Source organism: Ciconia boyciana, chromosome 2 (assembly GCF_034638445.1).
Source record: "Ciconia boyciana chromosome 2, ASM3463844v1, whole genome shotgun sequence".
In the NCBI taxonomy this organism is placed as follows: Eukaryota; Metazoa; Chordata; class Aves; order Ciconiiformes; family Ciconiidae; genus Ciconia; species Ciconia boyciana.
Window position 1 is genome coordinate 68,138,421 of NC_132935.1, and position 12,656 is coordinate 68,151,076.

Sequence of the window (12,656 nt, forward strand, 5' to 3'; positions counted from 1 at the left end):
GTTTGCTTTAGAAAAAGTGTGGCCTTTTTTCCTTGATCAGAACTTGCTGGACCTCATGTATATAGAATTATTTATCTGTACTTTATTTTGTTTGCATATAATAAACATGTGCAAGTGAAGAACACCTGCACCTCAGATACTAATAATTTACACCTGTCAGGATGAGGTGTAATACAGATGAATGTGTATTGATGCAACATTTCCAAGTTAGGTGATAGTCATCTATAATTTTTAGAAGCTTCTTTCATTACTAGCTGCATGAGGTTTTAGTACTAGCAGCATGAGACACTGCATATAATTTAGACTGAAGTCCTTGAAGAAAATGCAGCTTTTCCCACCAATACAGAATAGATAAATACTGTTTTTCAGCCTGAATGGTAGCAGACATTTTCAGTACCCTACTTGTGTGCTGTTAAAATAAGTTAATCCATTAAGATGTGAGAGCATAAGTCTCTCTGGTGCTCATAAGGTCTCCAGATAGGCAATGCATCCCTTGACAGATTGCCCCTCCCTTCTCCTTTCTCCCCCACATTTGATTGTTCCTAAATAGGTTATAGCCATTAATTTTAATATCCCAATCAATCAGATCTTCCCAGCAGGTTTCAGTAATATCAATTAGGTCAAAATATGCTCCTAAATGAGCAATCCAACTCCTCTTGTTTATTATGCGGGCTTCTAATGTTGATGTATAGATGATTACAGAATTTCTTCTCTTCACTTTCGTTGGTATCTTGATTAATTCTGTTCCTTGACATCTTAATTTCACGTTGAGTGAAAGCTCATTTTCCCTCTCTTTTCGGCTTCCTTTCGTGTTTCAGGGCAGCACCTCATTAATGCTCTGTCCTTCAAAAGAAATGAGGCACAAGGATGGGATCTGTGACTCCCAGTTGTCTCTCTGAGCTGCAGTGCTCCCTAACACTTCCCCTCCGGTCATTATTCCTCTGCAGAAGATGGCCAGCTATATCTTAGGAGCTTCAGGGTAGGAGCCTGCAAATGGACAGTAGTGCTAGGGGAACTGGCCAGCACTAAATTGCTTCCCTCGGCAACTCATTTGTGTGTTCCTACGATGGTAATATGGCTGGGTTTCTGCTGAGGGCTTTCAATCAGGCTTGAAGCAAAAGCATCAGTCTGTGTCCAGGTGAAGTTTGGTCTGCCCCAAGGCACGGCCTGGAAAGGGAGCTGTGCTGTATATATGTATTTATCACTGTTCCCAGTGAAGGGGGGGAGCTTGCGGAGAGCTGCAACTACTCAGTAGCCATGTACAGAGGGAATAAAGATTCCCTTGTCTGGGAAAGCCCCTCTGAAAACCAGTTCCTATCTGTTTTGGGAGTATAGTGATTTTTGCTGTATCTCATGGGTGCAACTAATCTCAAAAAGATTTGGGAAAAAAAGGAAGGGCCACAGCAAATCCCCTTCTGCATCCTGAAGTACAGAAGAACCCCCCTGTGATCAGACTGCGATTCCCTCAGTACAGCTAGCACTGGAAATTCCTCTCAAGATACCACAGCCCACAGCATCACACATCATAGGCTGCAGTTCACTGAACAGTTTAGTGACTTATTCTCTCTTCCATTAATTTTTAGGGCAACTTTAATGACACACAGTTAAAATGGAGATTGTCCCCATACTTTAAAACAAAGTTGCAAATTTGCTCCTTTGTCTGTGAGTATATATTTAAAGCAAGTTGCAACAACTACTCTTAGCTATCCCTAATTTTTGGCAAGCGGTGTCTTGAATTATCTTCACCAAGCTGCTGGATCGTACGCAAAAGCAATATTTACCAATGTGGAAGGTCCTGTTCTCTTATCCAACTACCCAGCTGGCTTAGAAGCAAAGCCTGGCTTGGTATAACCAGAGATCTATACCTGGCTGAAAGATACTTTCCCTGTGCAGTATAGACCACGCACTGCAGCTGTAAGCAGGCTCCAATAAAGACATTAGCCTTTGAAGTTTGATTTTGCAAGAATGGGCATTACAAGTTTGACACAAGGATGCCTGGTCTGTTTATGACTGAGGTGCCTGGAGGAAAGGAGTTTGACGTTTGATACTCTAATCACAACCCAGCCAAGGTGATATGTTTGCCCAGTGGTTATAATGATAGCGTGTGCACTTTTAAGCAAAGGACTTCAGGACGTGCACTGTAAGACTCCCTACCACCACCGCCCATGTTATGTGTTAGGTGTTTTACACATCTGACAACTGTAACTTCTATTTTGCTTCTATGCATATGACACCATGGATAATGGTGGGGAAAGCTGGCATACTGTGAGAGCTGGATAGCTTCTACACTGCAAGACCCTCTGGCTGGAGAACTTGAATACCCATTGACGCTACTGTCTTGCTTCAAACGCAGCTAACTCCTTTTCTCCAAAGGAAGACACAACAACTTCAGAGTAACCACCAGGGAAATTATGTGTGAGTAGATGATGGTGGAAAATGGCAAGGACAAGAAAGTCACCAGACGCCAAGGGAGGTGTCCCACAATTTTATGAACACACCGAATGCCGTTCTGCAGGCCCTATTCAGACTGCATGAGATGAACCTGCCCTCATTTGCTATCTGTCATCCTGCACAAGAGGCAAGAGGAATCTGTCCTTCTGTGCCCCTGGCTCCAGCATCCTTCTGAGCAAGGTCCAGCCCCCCTGAAACCCCTGCTTAGAATAAGTTTTCACCAACAGAAGGCCTGAACATTCAGGCCCTTTGCCTCTGCCTTGCTGAACCTTTGGTGAAAACACAGTAATTCTTGCAAGTTTTAGTTTGGTGTTAATTTTACCTACAGGGAGTAGGATCTCAACAGAAATAAATAGAGCTATTTGAAATGAAAGTGATACTCAGTGACAAGCCACGTGATGGAATCAGCACTTAAATCTTTCTAAGTAAGTCGCACACCATTATAGAAATACACTAAAAGATGTGATGTTACCTCCTATCCAGGGTGTTAATCACCATGAAGTTTCTGCAGTCATATTAAAATACATTAAAACAAATCAGTAGCATTATTACAAATTAAAAGAAAAAATATTCGAGGTTCTAAACTGTGTCTGCATACCACCCCGACTGTGTGACAATTACTGGATAAGTGTTGTCCCCAGTGAGGGGAAGGAACAGATGGCAGCCTGCTAAAAAGCACATACTGTATATCAATTTATTAATTACTAAATGCAATCTGCTAGACGTTCATCACAAGATACTTTAGCTATTAAATTTCAGAGGGATTAGAAATTCAAAACAAATTATTTTAATAATAATTAACTTAGCTATATGTATTGCAAGCATGTTATTTCCTTAGCTGAAAAGCCTGAAATGATTGGGTGCCATCTGTCTAACTACCATTACATCTTTTTTAATATCAAAAGTGCATTTTGCTTAGGTACACAGATAAACACTGGACAAAAAGAATAAAAAATTAATGTTATGGGCATAGTAGGACACTTACAAACCTTACCCATGTCAGTTAATTACTAGACTACAGAACCTGCCTTTTCTAGGACACTGATTTGTCTCTGAGAAGCTGGCTTGAAAAGTCATTACCATTTGTTAACTCTTTGGTGGTGTGCATAACACATGCTGATGGTTTTCAACACATCCTTGCAAAGGCTTAACTATATCACAAAGTCAACATCACAGCTGCCATTTGCTGGCAGCACCAAATAGAGAAAGTAAGGACTATCTGGAGCAAGAGGAAAAAAGGCCTTTACTTGGAGGGACACGGGAAGAATGTGCTCATTTACCAAAGACGGGACCTGGGAGCTCAGAAGAAATAAGGTTCTCCTTCAAAAGTTATTGCACTGTGCCTGTATGCCAGATGGAAGGTACTACCAAAAAAAGCCTTAGGAATAAGGACTACTGCCAGATGAAAGCAAATTATCTTTGTCACCAATAAAAAGCTTTCCCCTAAGAATCAGTGTTCCCATCTGCAGTGGGCCAAAACTTCTTCTAATAAGGTAGGATGTGATTGTAAATCCAAGCAGAATTTAGACCAATGGCTCCGATTGCCCTTTCAGTTGTCTCACTACTAGTTGGGCAATGTCGTGCTAGGATCTTTTTTAGAATATTGACCATGACAGTGGCTTTAACACAAGACTGAGGTCTTCTGAACATTGAATCTACTTCAGCGAAATGACAGGGCTTCTACCTGGCTAGGAGTCCTGAGCGCCAGCTCTTTGTATAGTGAGAGCGCAAGAAGATCACTAAGATGACTGCTCCTTTTTAGACATTCTTGGCTAGTATCAAGTTGTAAACTTGAGAAAAAGACCCCTATTTGCACATAGAAAGCATCTTGAAGAAAAAATTGTAAAAGCTCATCTTAGTCACATTCATGTAAACCTACCAAAGTTAATCTTCCCGAGGCTACTTTATTGGGTCAACACAGTTCTTTTTACAGGGAAAACATGTCAGGTTCCACCAGAAATAAAAATTTTAAATTATTGTTAGAAAAAATAAAATGTTTCATGCAAGCTAGCAATCTACCTCCTTTATGTACACATGACAGCCTGAGGATCATTTTTTGTGCCCTGATCTACCAGTTGTGGAAGTACATCCAGCAGGTCAAATAGTGTTGCAGTTTACAGCTGGCAGAGATGAACATGAATCTGAGCCTGTGACTTCTCTTTCTCCAGTTCTGCCTCAAACTCTAACAAATCACTGGTTAAACAAAGTGGATCAGGAGCCAGTTTTATGACTGTGTTCAGCACAGGGAAATTGCAGAATGATTCATATGAGATTACAGAGAAAAGCCCATGTCTTAAATGCAAATCTGAAGGATCCCATCATCTTCAGCTGTGACCTCAACTAAGCAACTTTTTTAGGCCTGAGTCCCACTCTCTGACACTGTTTTCTGTAGAGGTGAAACATAAGGGTAAAGTAATGAGGTTTCTGAAATTTCTCTAATTTCTGAATTAACAATCTGTACTCTTCTTAGAAGTGGCTTCAGGATACCCACTGCCACAAGTGATCAACAGCTTGGTTTTGTAAGTGTAATTTTTATTATGCTAATTGAAGGTTCAGACTTCTGAAATTAGCAAAATGAGTAATTTTATTACAACTCTCTATTAATACTGTGCTGTCAGAGCATAGAAAATGGAAATCGCTTATCCAGAATGTCAGAGGGCAACTAGACAATTGTGTCGCCCTTGAAAATTATACTCCTTCATCTCATTCAGGCTGAAATTAAGAGTGGGAGACTGAAAAAGTCTCCCACTCTTAATTCTTTTTCTAAAATCTAGTATCTTTGTAACAGCAAACATGATTTGGGAGAGAACCTGGATCAGTAGTTCCACGGTCTTTAGCATTTTTGTGGCGCATGACAACTTCTAAGGCAAGACATTGTCTGAAACAGTCTTTGAGGAAGAGGATTTCTGTGGGATTTTAATCAGTTCTAAATCTACTTTTTTTTTTTTTTTAACATAAAAATGAATGCATTTATCATCATACAGTTTGGGAGTAGGAGGGAAAATCTGCATCAAGTCAAGTTTCAGAATCATTAATGAGCTTGTTCTGTGTCTGGAAAATGAAAGAGAACAGTGTGAACCACTAGCACAGATCTCAGCCGCACGTGAGGCAAGCAGCTAATTTCAGCAGTGGAGACTGTCACAGGCAGAGCTATAGCAACTGAAGAGCACAACTCAGATGCTCTCTGAGTACTTTCCTTCACAGCTAAAAATCTACCAGCAAACAGTACATCTCCTGCACAGCATTCGCAATGCTTCCTGAACATATACAAGCAGCTGCACTCATCCATTCCGTGTGTGCAAGCATCACTGCTGCATACACAATCACACTAATTGTGTGTTTAAGAAACACAGCAAACACTGATTCTGTGATTAACATCTGGAAATGTAAATCCTAGGAAGAAAACACAAATCTCTAAGCTAGCACGTTTGCTTACTTGCTGGCTCGCTCTCACTTATCCTTGGGTTTTTCCGCTTCCATTGCTTCTTCCTTGTACTTACGAGCAGTAGCTGTACCTAACCCACAGGGCACAGAAGCTCTCCATGCAACTCGGTTCCCATTTGTGCACCCTTAGCCAAGGGTATGACACTAAATGATCAGTCGTGGCTGATTATCATATCTCAGCATGTCCTGGCTTCCTCGGGAAGAAAACGGGGAAGGCTGGTCCAGGAAGGAGCTGTGCTGTGCTCCAGTCAGTCCTGTAGCTGGAATAACCAGGGAGGCAGGACTGTGGTGTGCACCAGGGAGCACCCCGACCCTGCAGGTCACCCTCCGCCCGGGTTCCTGCCCTTTCGCCTTCTCTGGATCCCAAACAACACACCTCCATCCTCAACAGGTTCAGCATTCTTCTAGAAGTTTGGTTTTTCATTCTAAATTCTCTTAACTTGTAATACAACTTTGATATTTTTAATGTCTGCTTGTAACACTTTTACAGTTACTTGAAAAATGGAACAAAACCAATTCCAGATACAAAAATATTGTGAGTACAAAAATGTTGTTGAGTTTTTGGCCAGAGCAGAGTTCAATAATCAAAGCAACAGTGGATTCCATCCTTTGAAGGATTGCTTTCAGATGCAGAAGATGACTCAACATGCTGAAGACTAGCCAACTGTTCTGCAGAAGTATTACCCAACAACCAGTTTAGTGATGAAAGTAGACGGGACAGTACTAATTCAGTGTGTCACAAATAGCCCAGATGTATCCAAAGAAAGAAAAAGTGCCAAGCAGGATTTTTAATTTCTGGTTGTTTAAAATATTTTTTCTGTCTAAAATTAAGAACTAAACCCAACTGTTTTCATACTGAACAGAAGCAGGAACACGTCAGCTGGCCCAAAGGTGCTCGGAAGAAAGCCAGACAAATGAAGGGCTAACATCACTGGAGGAGGCAGTGGGTACATTGTCCCTTCTTTATTCAACACCCAGCAGTGCAGATACTCACCTGGGGCCAAGGGACCCAGATTCAGTTCTTTCTGCCTGAAGTGAACTGAACCTACGTATTCCGACTCCCAAGACAATGCACTAACCACTGTGACAAGGTAGTGTGGAGGGGCCACCAAATCTCCTCAGCCGATGCCATTCTATTTTGCATAAATTATTAAAATTCATTGGCACACCGAGTTCCAGCTAACAAAGCCTTTCTATAGCATGCATCCTCCCAACCTCCAGGCTGTCGCCTTCCTCCCACTCCCTTTGTCCCAGGCTCAATGAATATTTCAAGTGAGAACAAAAACAACAGCAGTGACCAAGGGAAACCCATTTTGGACCTCTCTCACCAAGAGGCGGTGGATCTGGTTCAGTCTCCTGCCCCAAATTAAGCAATGAGTATATTTGAACTTGGAACTTTCACCTCTTTAGTGAGCAGCCTAACCAAGAAAATGCAGAATGTTCTGTCCTACTTTTCTCCAAACTATTCATAAAATTACCCAAAGAATCCCCACATCTGCCAGTCAGCTGCCAATCTCTTCCAGGCCAACACAGTAACATTTACAAGGGACTTTAACAGGGATTTTTGTATCCAGTTGGGAAATACTGAAAAAATATTCCCAACGGCATTCAAACATTTCTAAAACTGTCCCAAAAATAAAAGTCAGACGTGGACTAAATTACTGTCATCTGTCTCCTGTAAGAAGTGCATAGCAGTACGGAGGCAAGCAACGCTCGGCTTGCAGGGAGCAGCTGTGGTGGAATAACAGGCTGGGTAACAAAGGGGGAAGGAGAAGCAGAGCTGGGAAAGAGCCTGATGCAATCTCAGGAAGAAGAGCTTCAGAAAAAAGTCACCAGTGAAGGTAAGAAGAGGCAGTGTTTGAGGAGAAAATTGTTCCTTCAGACACTGCTCCAAAAGGAAACAAAGGCAAAGACGGCCATGGGCTAGCAGCAGCCCAGGAATTTACTGACAGCATCTTACTAAAGGGGAGGGAAATGCCTCCTCTTACTCCATACATGAAAAAAGAGGGAGCTAGCTCCTGATTTTTAGAAAGTTCTGTTGTGTTTAGGCACACAGTGATGCCATTGAGCGTTTTCCACAAAAGCACATTTTCATGTAGCTATACAAGATTTCTGATTTCAAAGCTCAGTCCCATCAGTATGAACTGCAACACTTTCTTAATACAAGCAAAGCCTAAAAGCAAAATGGCTTTTCCATGTCTGTATATATCTATATCTCACATTTTTCATTCCATATGTATTCTTGCTAGTAGTATCAAAGATAGAATTAAGATAAAATTACTTTTTTTTTTTTTCCAATCCTTGGAAGAAGGTTAAGATATGTTCAAAGGTAGGAACACTTCTACTAGTACCAGTAGTGCTACATCCCCTCTTTGAATATACAGCTTTGAACAGAAACAGAAACATGTAAATATTTGGTAAAAACAGATATCATACTGTAATCATTACATATTTTAGGCAACATGTTTGACCAAGGATAAAGTAATAACTAGACATTGTAGACACTAAGGAAATGAATGCAAGAAAAAAAGAAGGCAAGAAATTTATTGTGAATGGACATTTCCAGGAGCAAAATACAGGTGAAATAGGGATCTAAATATTACACTATATTGCCATCAAGAAATGAAAAAGTACATAAGTCAAATATGAAAGAACATTGCTCAAATGTACACTACACTACAACCTATTCCTATACAAATACTGTTCTGAGATGGTCAGATAACACTGCAATATTAAAGCTGATTTTTAAGTTGTCATAATTTTTCCTTAATTCATGTGGTATATAGCAACCATGTACATAAAGCTGACATGCACATAGTAAAAAAGAAAGACGAAAAGCAAGTGTAACTGGGGTTTGGTTACTCACCTCCTTCTCCTGACCCAGAGCCGTTATCTGAAAAAGAAACAGAGGGGGAGGAAAAAAAGAAAGCAAATGAAAATATTGCTCCAGGAGCAGATGTTTGTTCAGGAACTTATCACTGTAAAACATTATGCAGGTGTTACATTTCATGAGCCAGGTGTAAAAACAAACATCCCACATAAAATCTGGCATCCTTTAATACAGTTTGTCCATGCTTACTGTGCCCTATTCTCTCTTCCCTGTCAAGATCTTTATACTCAAGGAACAGCATCATCCAATACTGAAAACTAAATTGTTTTCTTAGCCTTTTTGCAACCGTTAGAGACTTAAACTTGTTAAACCCAAAACAGATGAAGAGTACAGAGTCTGGTTTTAGGAATCTACTTACGAAGGTAAGTAGATTATTTTATTTTTTTTTACTCTCTGGCCCTGGGAGTGGTACATGAAGGAGCAATGCATAAATCACCTGACTGCAGAAATACCGCCAGAAGACAACTGGTCCTCAAAGTAAAGTTGGCTTAAGTCATCTAATGACAAAATAGCTCCTCTCAGCTGAGTCAATCACTTCGTATAAGGATGCTCTAATGGCATAGTTATTTCATTAACATTAGACTGACTGGATTAGCATCTGATGAGTGACAGCTTGTAGCTGCATCCCCTTTGCATTAGCAGTTCAAGCATCAGCAGGACTTGAGCTTCCTCACCACCCCAGGCCAAGTAACTCCACTTCAGAGCGTTATGGAGCCAGATAGGGATTTTTTATGGGGATGTGCATCCCGCTGGGCAGTGCTCTGCACGGTGTCTTCAGCTAGCATGGCGGTAAAGACAAGCCCTTAAACACACTGAGTTGCAAACCTCCCTCGCTCTTTCTTGCTCAAAGGAGGTGGAGAGGAGAGAATGGGATGGCAATTACTGCCAGTGAATTCCTCCCCATCCCTGTTAGCTCAGCTTCTCTGGAAGATGAGGAGAGGAGCAGAGCACACACTGCTCGCCCCACACCTCTCCTTTCATGCCTGCTTTGGTGACGGAGAAGGCAGCTGAATTTATTTCCCCAAATCCGAAAGAAGAAGGAGACCAGACAGAGAGAGGAGCGGGGTTCTTACTTCCACGTATGAGCTCGTTGTTCACATCAGAGGAAAAACCAAACCCTCCGTTTGCTCAGTTCCCTCCCCCGCTTTTTCTTTAAGCAGCTATATTTCTAAGAATAATTCCCTCTAGGGCGTGGATGAAAGCGTGAAATTCCACGTTACTGGGTCACTTCACACATTAAAAATAATCTCCTGTCACATGGCGTATCAGGAATAGGGACTTTTTTTACCTCTGCCTAAATTTTCCTTTCTTTCCTCCTATACCACTATTTCATGTCGAATAGACTGAGCTTATTACCTTACAGAAATGAATGCAAAAACAGAAGGGCTCTTGTTCCATTGATAGAGACCCACTTCACTGACAAAGCAGACAATCCCATATAAAATGTCACTGTTGAGTCACTGAGAATTATGCCTTATGATGTAGTATTGCTTCATTAAGAAATTCGAAGGAGTATAATTTACTTATATGAGGAAAGTATATAGGCTTATTTGTAGTGGTGAAATTGTGACGTAAGCTGTTCTGGGGGAGAGAAGGCTGACATACAAACAAGTTCAACATGTAATTCATATAAAAAATGAAGGCTAGAATGTCTCAGAGAAACTTGACTTGTTCCATGTTTTTATTTCCAACTCTCACTCTCCGACTGCTTTCCCGTGCACATTCAGCCCCGAGGTGAGAAACGCCGCTCAGCTCCAGCATGAGGGGCTCCAGTTGTACCCCAAGATGTGTATGCTGTGTGGCAGGGCAGGTACCTTCACATAGACAGTACGAGCTGAACACGATAGAGGTGGTGCTCAGACCACCCGTCTCTACAGATCATTGGGTTTAAATACATGAAGTCCCCAGGCAACTCTGTCTCTGCTTGGCAGGACATCCTAGTAATGGGATAGATCCATTCCCGCTTCTCTGGGCTTTCAGACCTCAAGAAATCATAGAAAAAGAGTGTCATCCTCTCTAACACTTTGCATCATTGTCAACTTTCCACTGGGAGCTTGTGCCTCCCCTCCGAGCCCGGGAGCTGTGCGGGGAGGCTTGTCTCCAGGGTAACTGGGCTAAACTAAGCCGGCATTCCTGCTTTTTTCTGAGTCTTGGCTAGATTTTCCCAAGCAGCTGCTGGTTAAAAAAGTAGCATTTTTTGCAAGCTTACTTGGACAAGCAGCCCTGCTCTTTTCAGGCCCTTAACCAATTCAGGATTTCCAAAAGTGGTCTCCAGGCACCAAGACCTGGCAAGAAAGATGCTCAAACAAGTGAGGAAGCTGGACAGAAATAGCATCCCCCCCAGCCACAGGTCAGTAATTAGAGAGTGAGTGACTGACCTCTCTCTTTACTTAAGCCACCCTTTTCCAAATAGACTTATAAAAATATGCTTATACACAAATGTACAGGCTTCTGCTGCGAGCTGCTTTTATCCGTGAAGGAGCATCTGGATAAAATACATAAAGAAGCACTTGGATCAGACACAGCATCTGAACGCTGTAAGCACTAGGCTATAGTCAGAATCCCTTTTTCTTTTTGGTTCTCTCTGAACAGGAGCCATTTCCGTACCGTGGGTCTGCTTTGGTGCAGAGGCAGAAAGTACACTCCCCAAACCCCAAAGAGCCTGCAGCCTCTCTCATTCAGGAGGGATGGCTTTTAACTCAAACTAGCATGAAAATTGAACCCGTCTCTTCCCCATTTAGGCCAACAGCTCCAACCGACTAAGTACAAACAGGAGGACAAACAGTCCACTGACAAATTTTAAGCAAGCAGACCCTTCCACTTGATTCACATGGGGCAGGTGATCCAGCGGGCACCTCCAGACCAAACCTATCCGATCCTGCTCACAGAGAGGCAGGCAAAGAAATAGCAAAAAGCTGCACCTTTTTTAGATCTACTTAAGAAACAGGTCAGCAGCTATTCTGTCACAGGCAGAACAAAACACCTCTTGGCACATCAGCGGTAAAACTGTACAAACAAAGCCAAAAAAATGATGTTTTTGTGGAATTTAAGTATTGCAAGACTTAGCTGACAGCTGAGAAGGGATTTCCAGCTTCTGAACTTTGGCACCCAAGAGTTATTATACTCTTTATACCCAAGTCTTGGATTTTTCCCTAAAGCTTTCGGGATACAGCTGTGGTTTTTTTAGTACAAGGACAGTACATGCCACTTCTTTGCATTAAGCAGAAATTGGTCTTCCCACACCAGCACTCTAGAAACTTCACTGAGCAAGTCCTGGATAATGTGACTCTTTTATTCAATTATCTTCAGTTACTTATCTCATGAAACAGAACTGGAAGAGAGAAAGGGCAGCTGCTATCTCAAGTCATAGTTCCCTGTTAGCTAACTACATTTTGCCTGGATTTCCCGGTTAGCAGAGCTAACGAAGCAGCCCTCTCCATGGTGGGACAGGGCAAGCTTTCTGCAGTTTAACCCTGGCTACACAAGAGCACCTCTAGGTAAAGATTGGATAAAATTGTCAGAACTTATTGCCAAAGAAGACCAGCCTGATCTACAGTCAGCACTAGACAGAGTAATGAGAGTGCTGTTACATTGCCCAGTGCGAGCTTTTAACTTTTGCTCTTTGCTCAGCACTGTGCAATTCTCCGTCAGCTCCTGCAGCAGCGCAGACCCCTGAAATCTCCCAACAGCGGTGCAACGGCCAGTGTTTTGGAAGAGATCTGAAATCAGCACAGACCACTTCGAGCCACCAGCCAGAGCAAAGACCCAAGCAAGCTCCAACTTCCCGTGGCTGGCAGCAGAGCGGAGCTCATGCCGCAGCACAGAAGCGGGTTGTGAAGGAGCACGCCAGCCCTGCCACCCTGCGCTCCCA

General features: G+C 42.2%; 1 protein-coding gene across 1 annotated transcript in view; it reads right to left on the reverse strand.

Moving 5' to 3' along the window:
- The window catches only part of TMEFF1 (transmembrane protein with EGF like and two follistatin like domains 1), a 124,813-nt gene that overhangs the window by 30,381 nt on the left and 81,776 nt on the right, over window positions 1–12,656 (reverse strand). Inside the window, exon 4 of the mRNA XM_072852927.1 lies at window positions 8,762–8,788. Within this exon, the coding sequence (XP_072709028.1) occupies window positions 8,762–8,788 (27 nt within the window). The remainder of the gene's footprint in view (window positions 1–8,761; window positions 8,789–12,656) is intronic.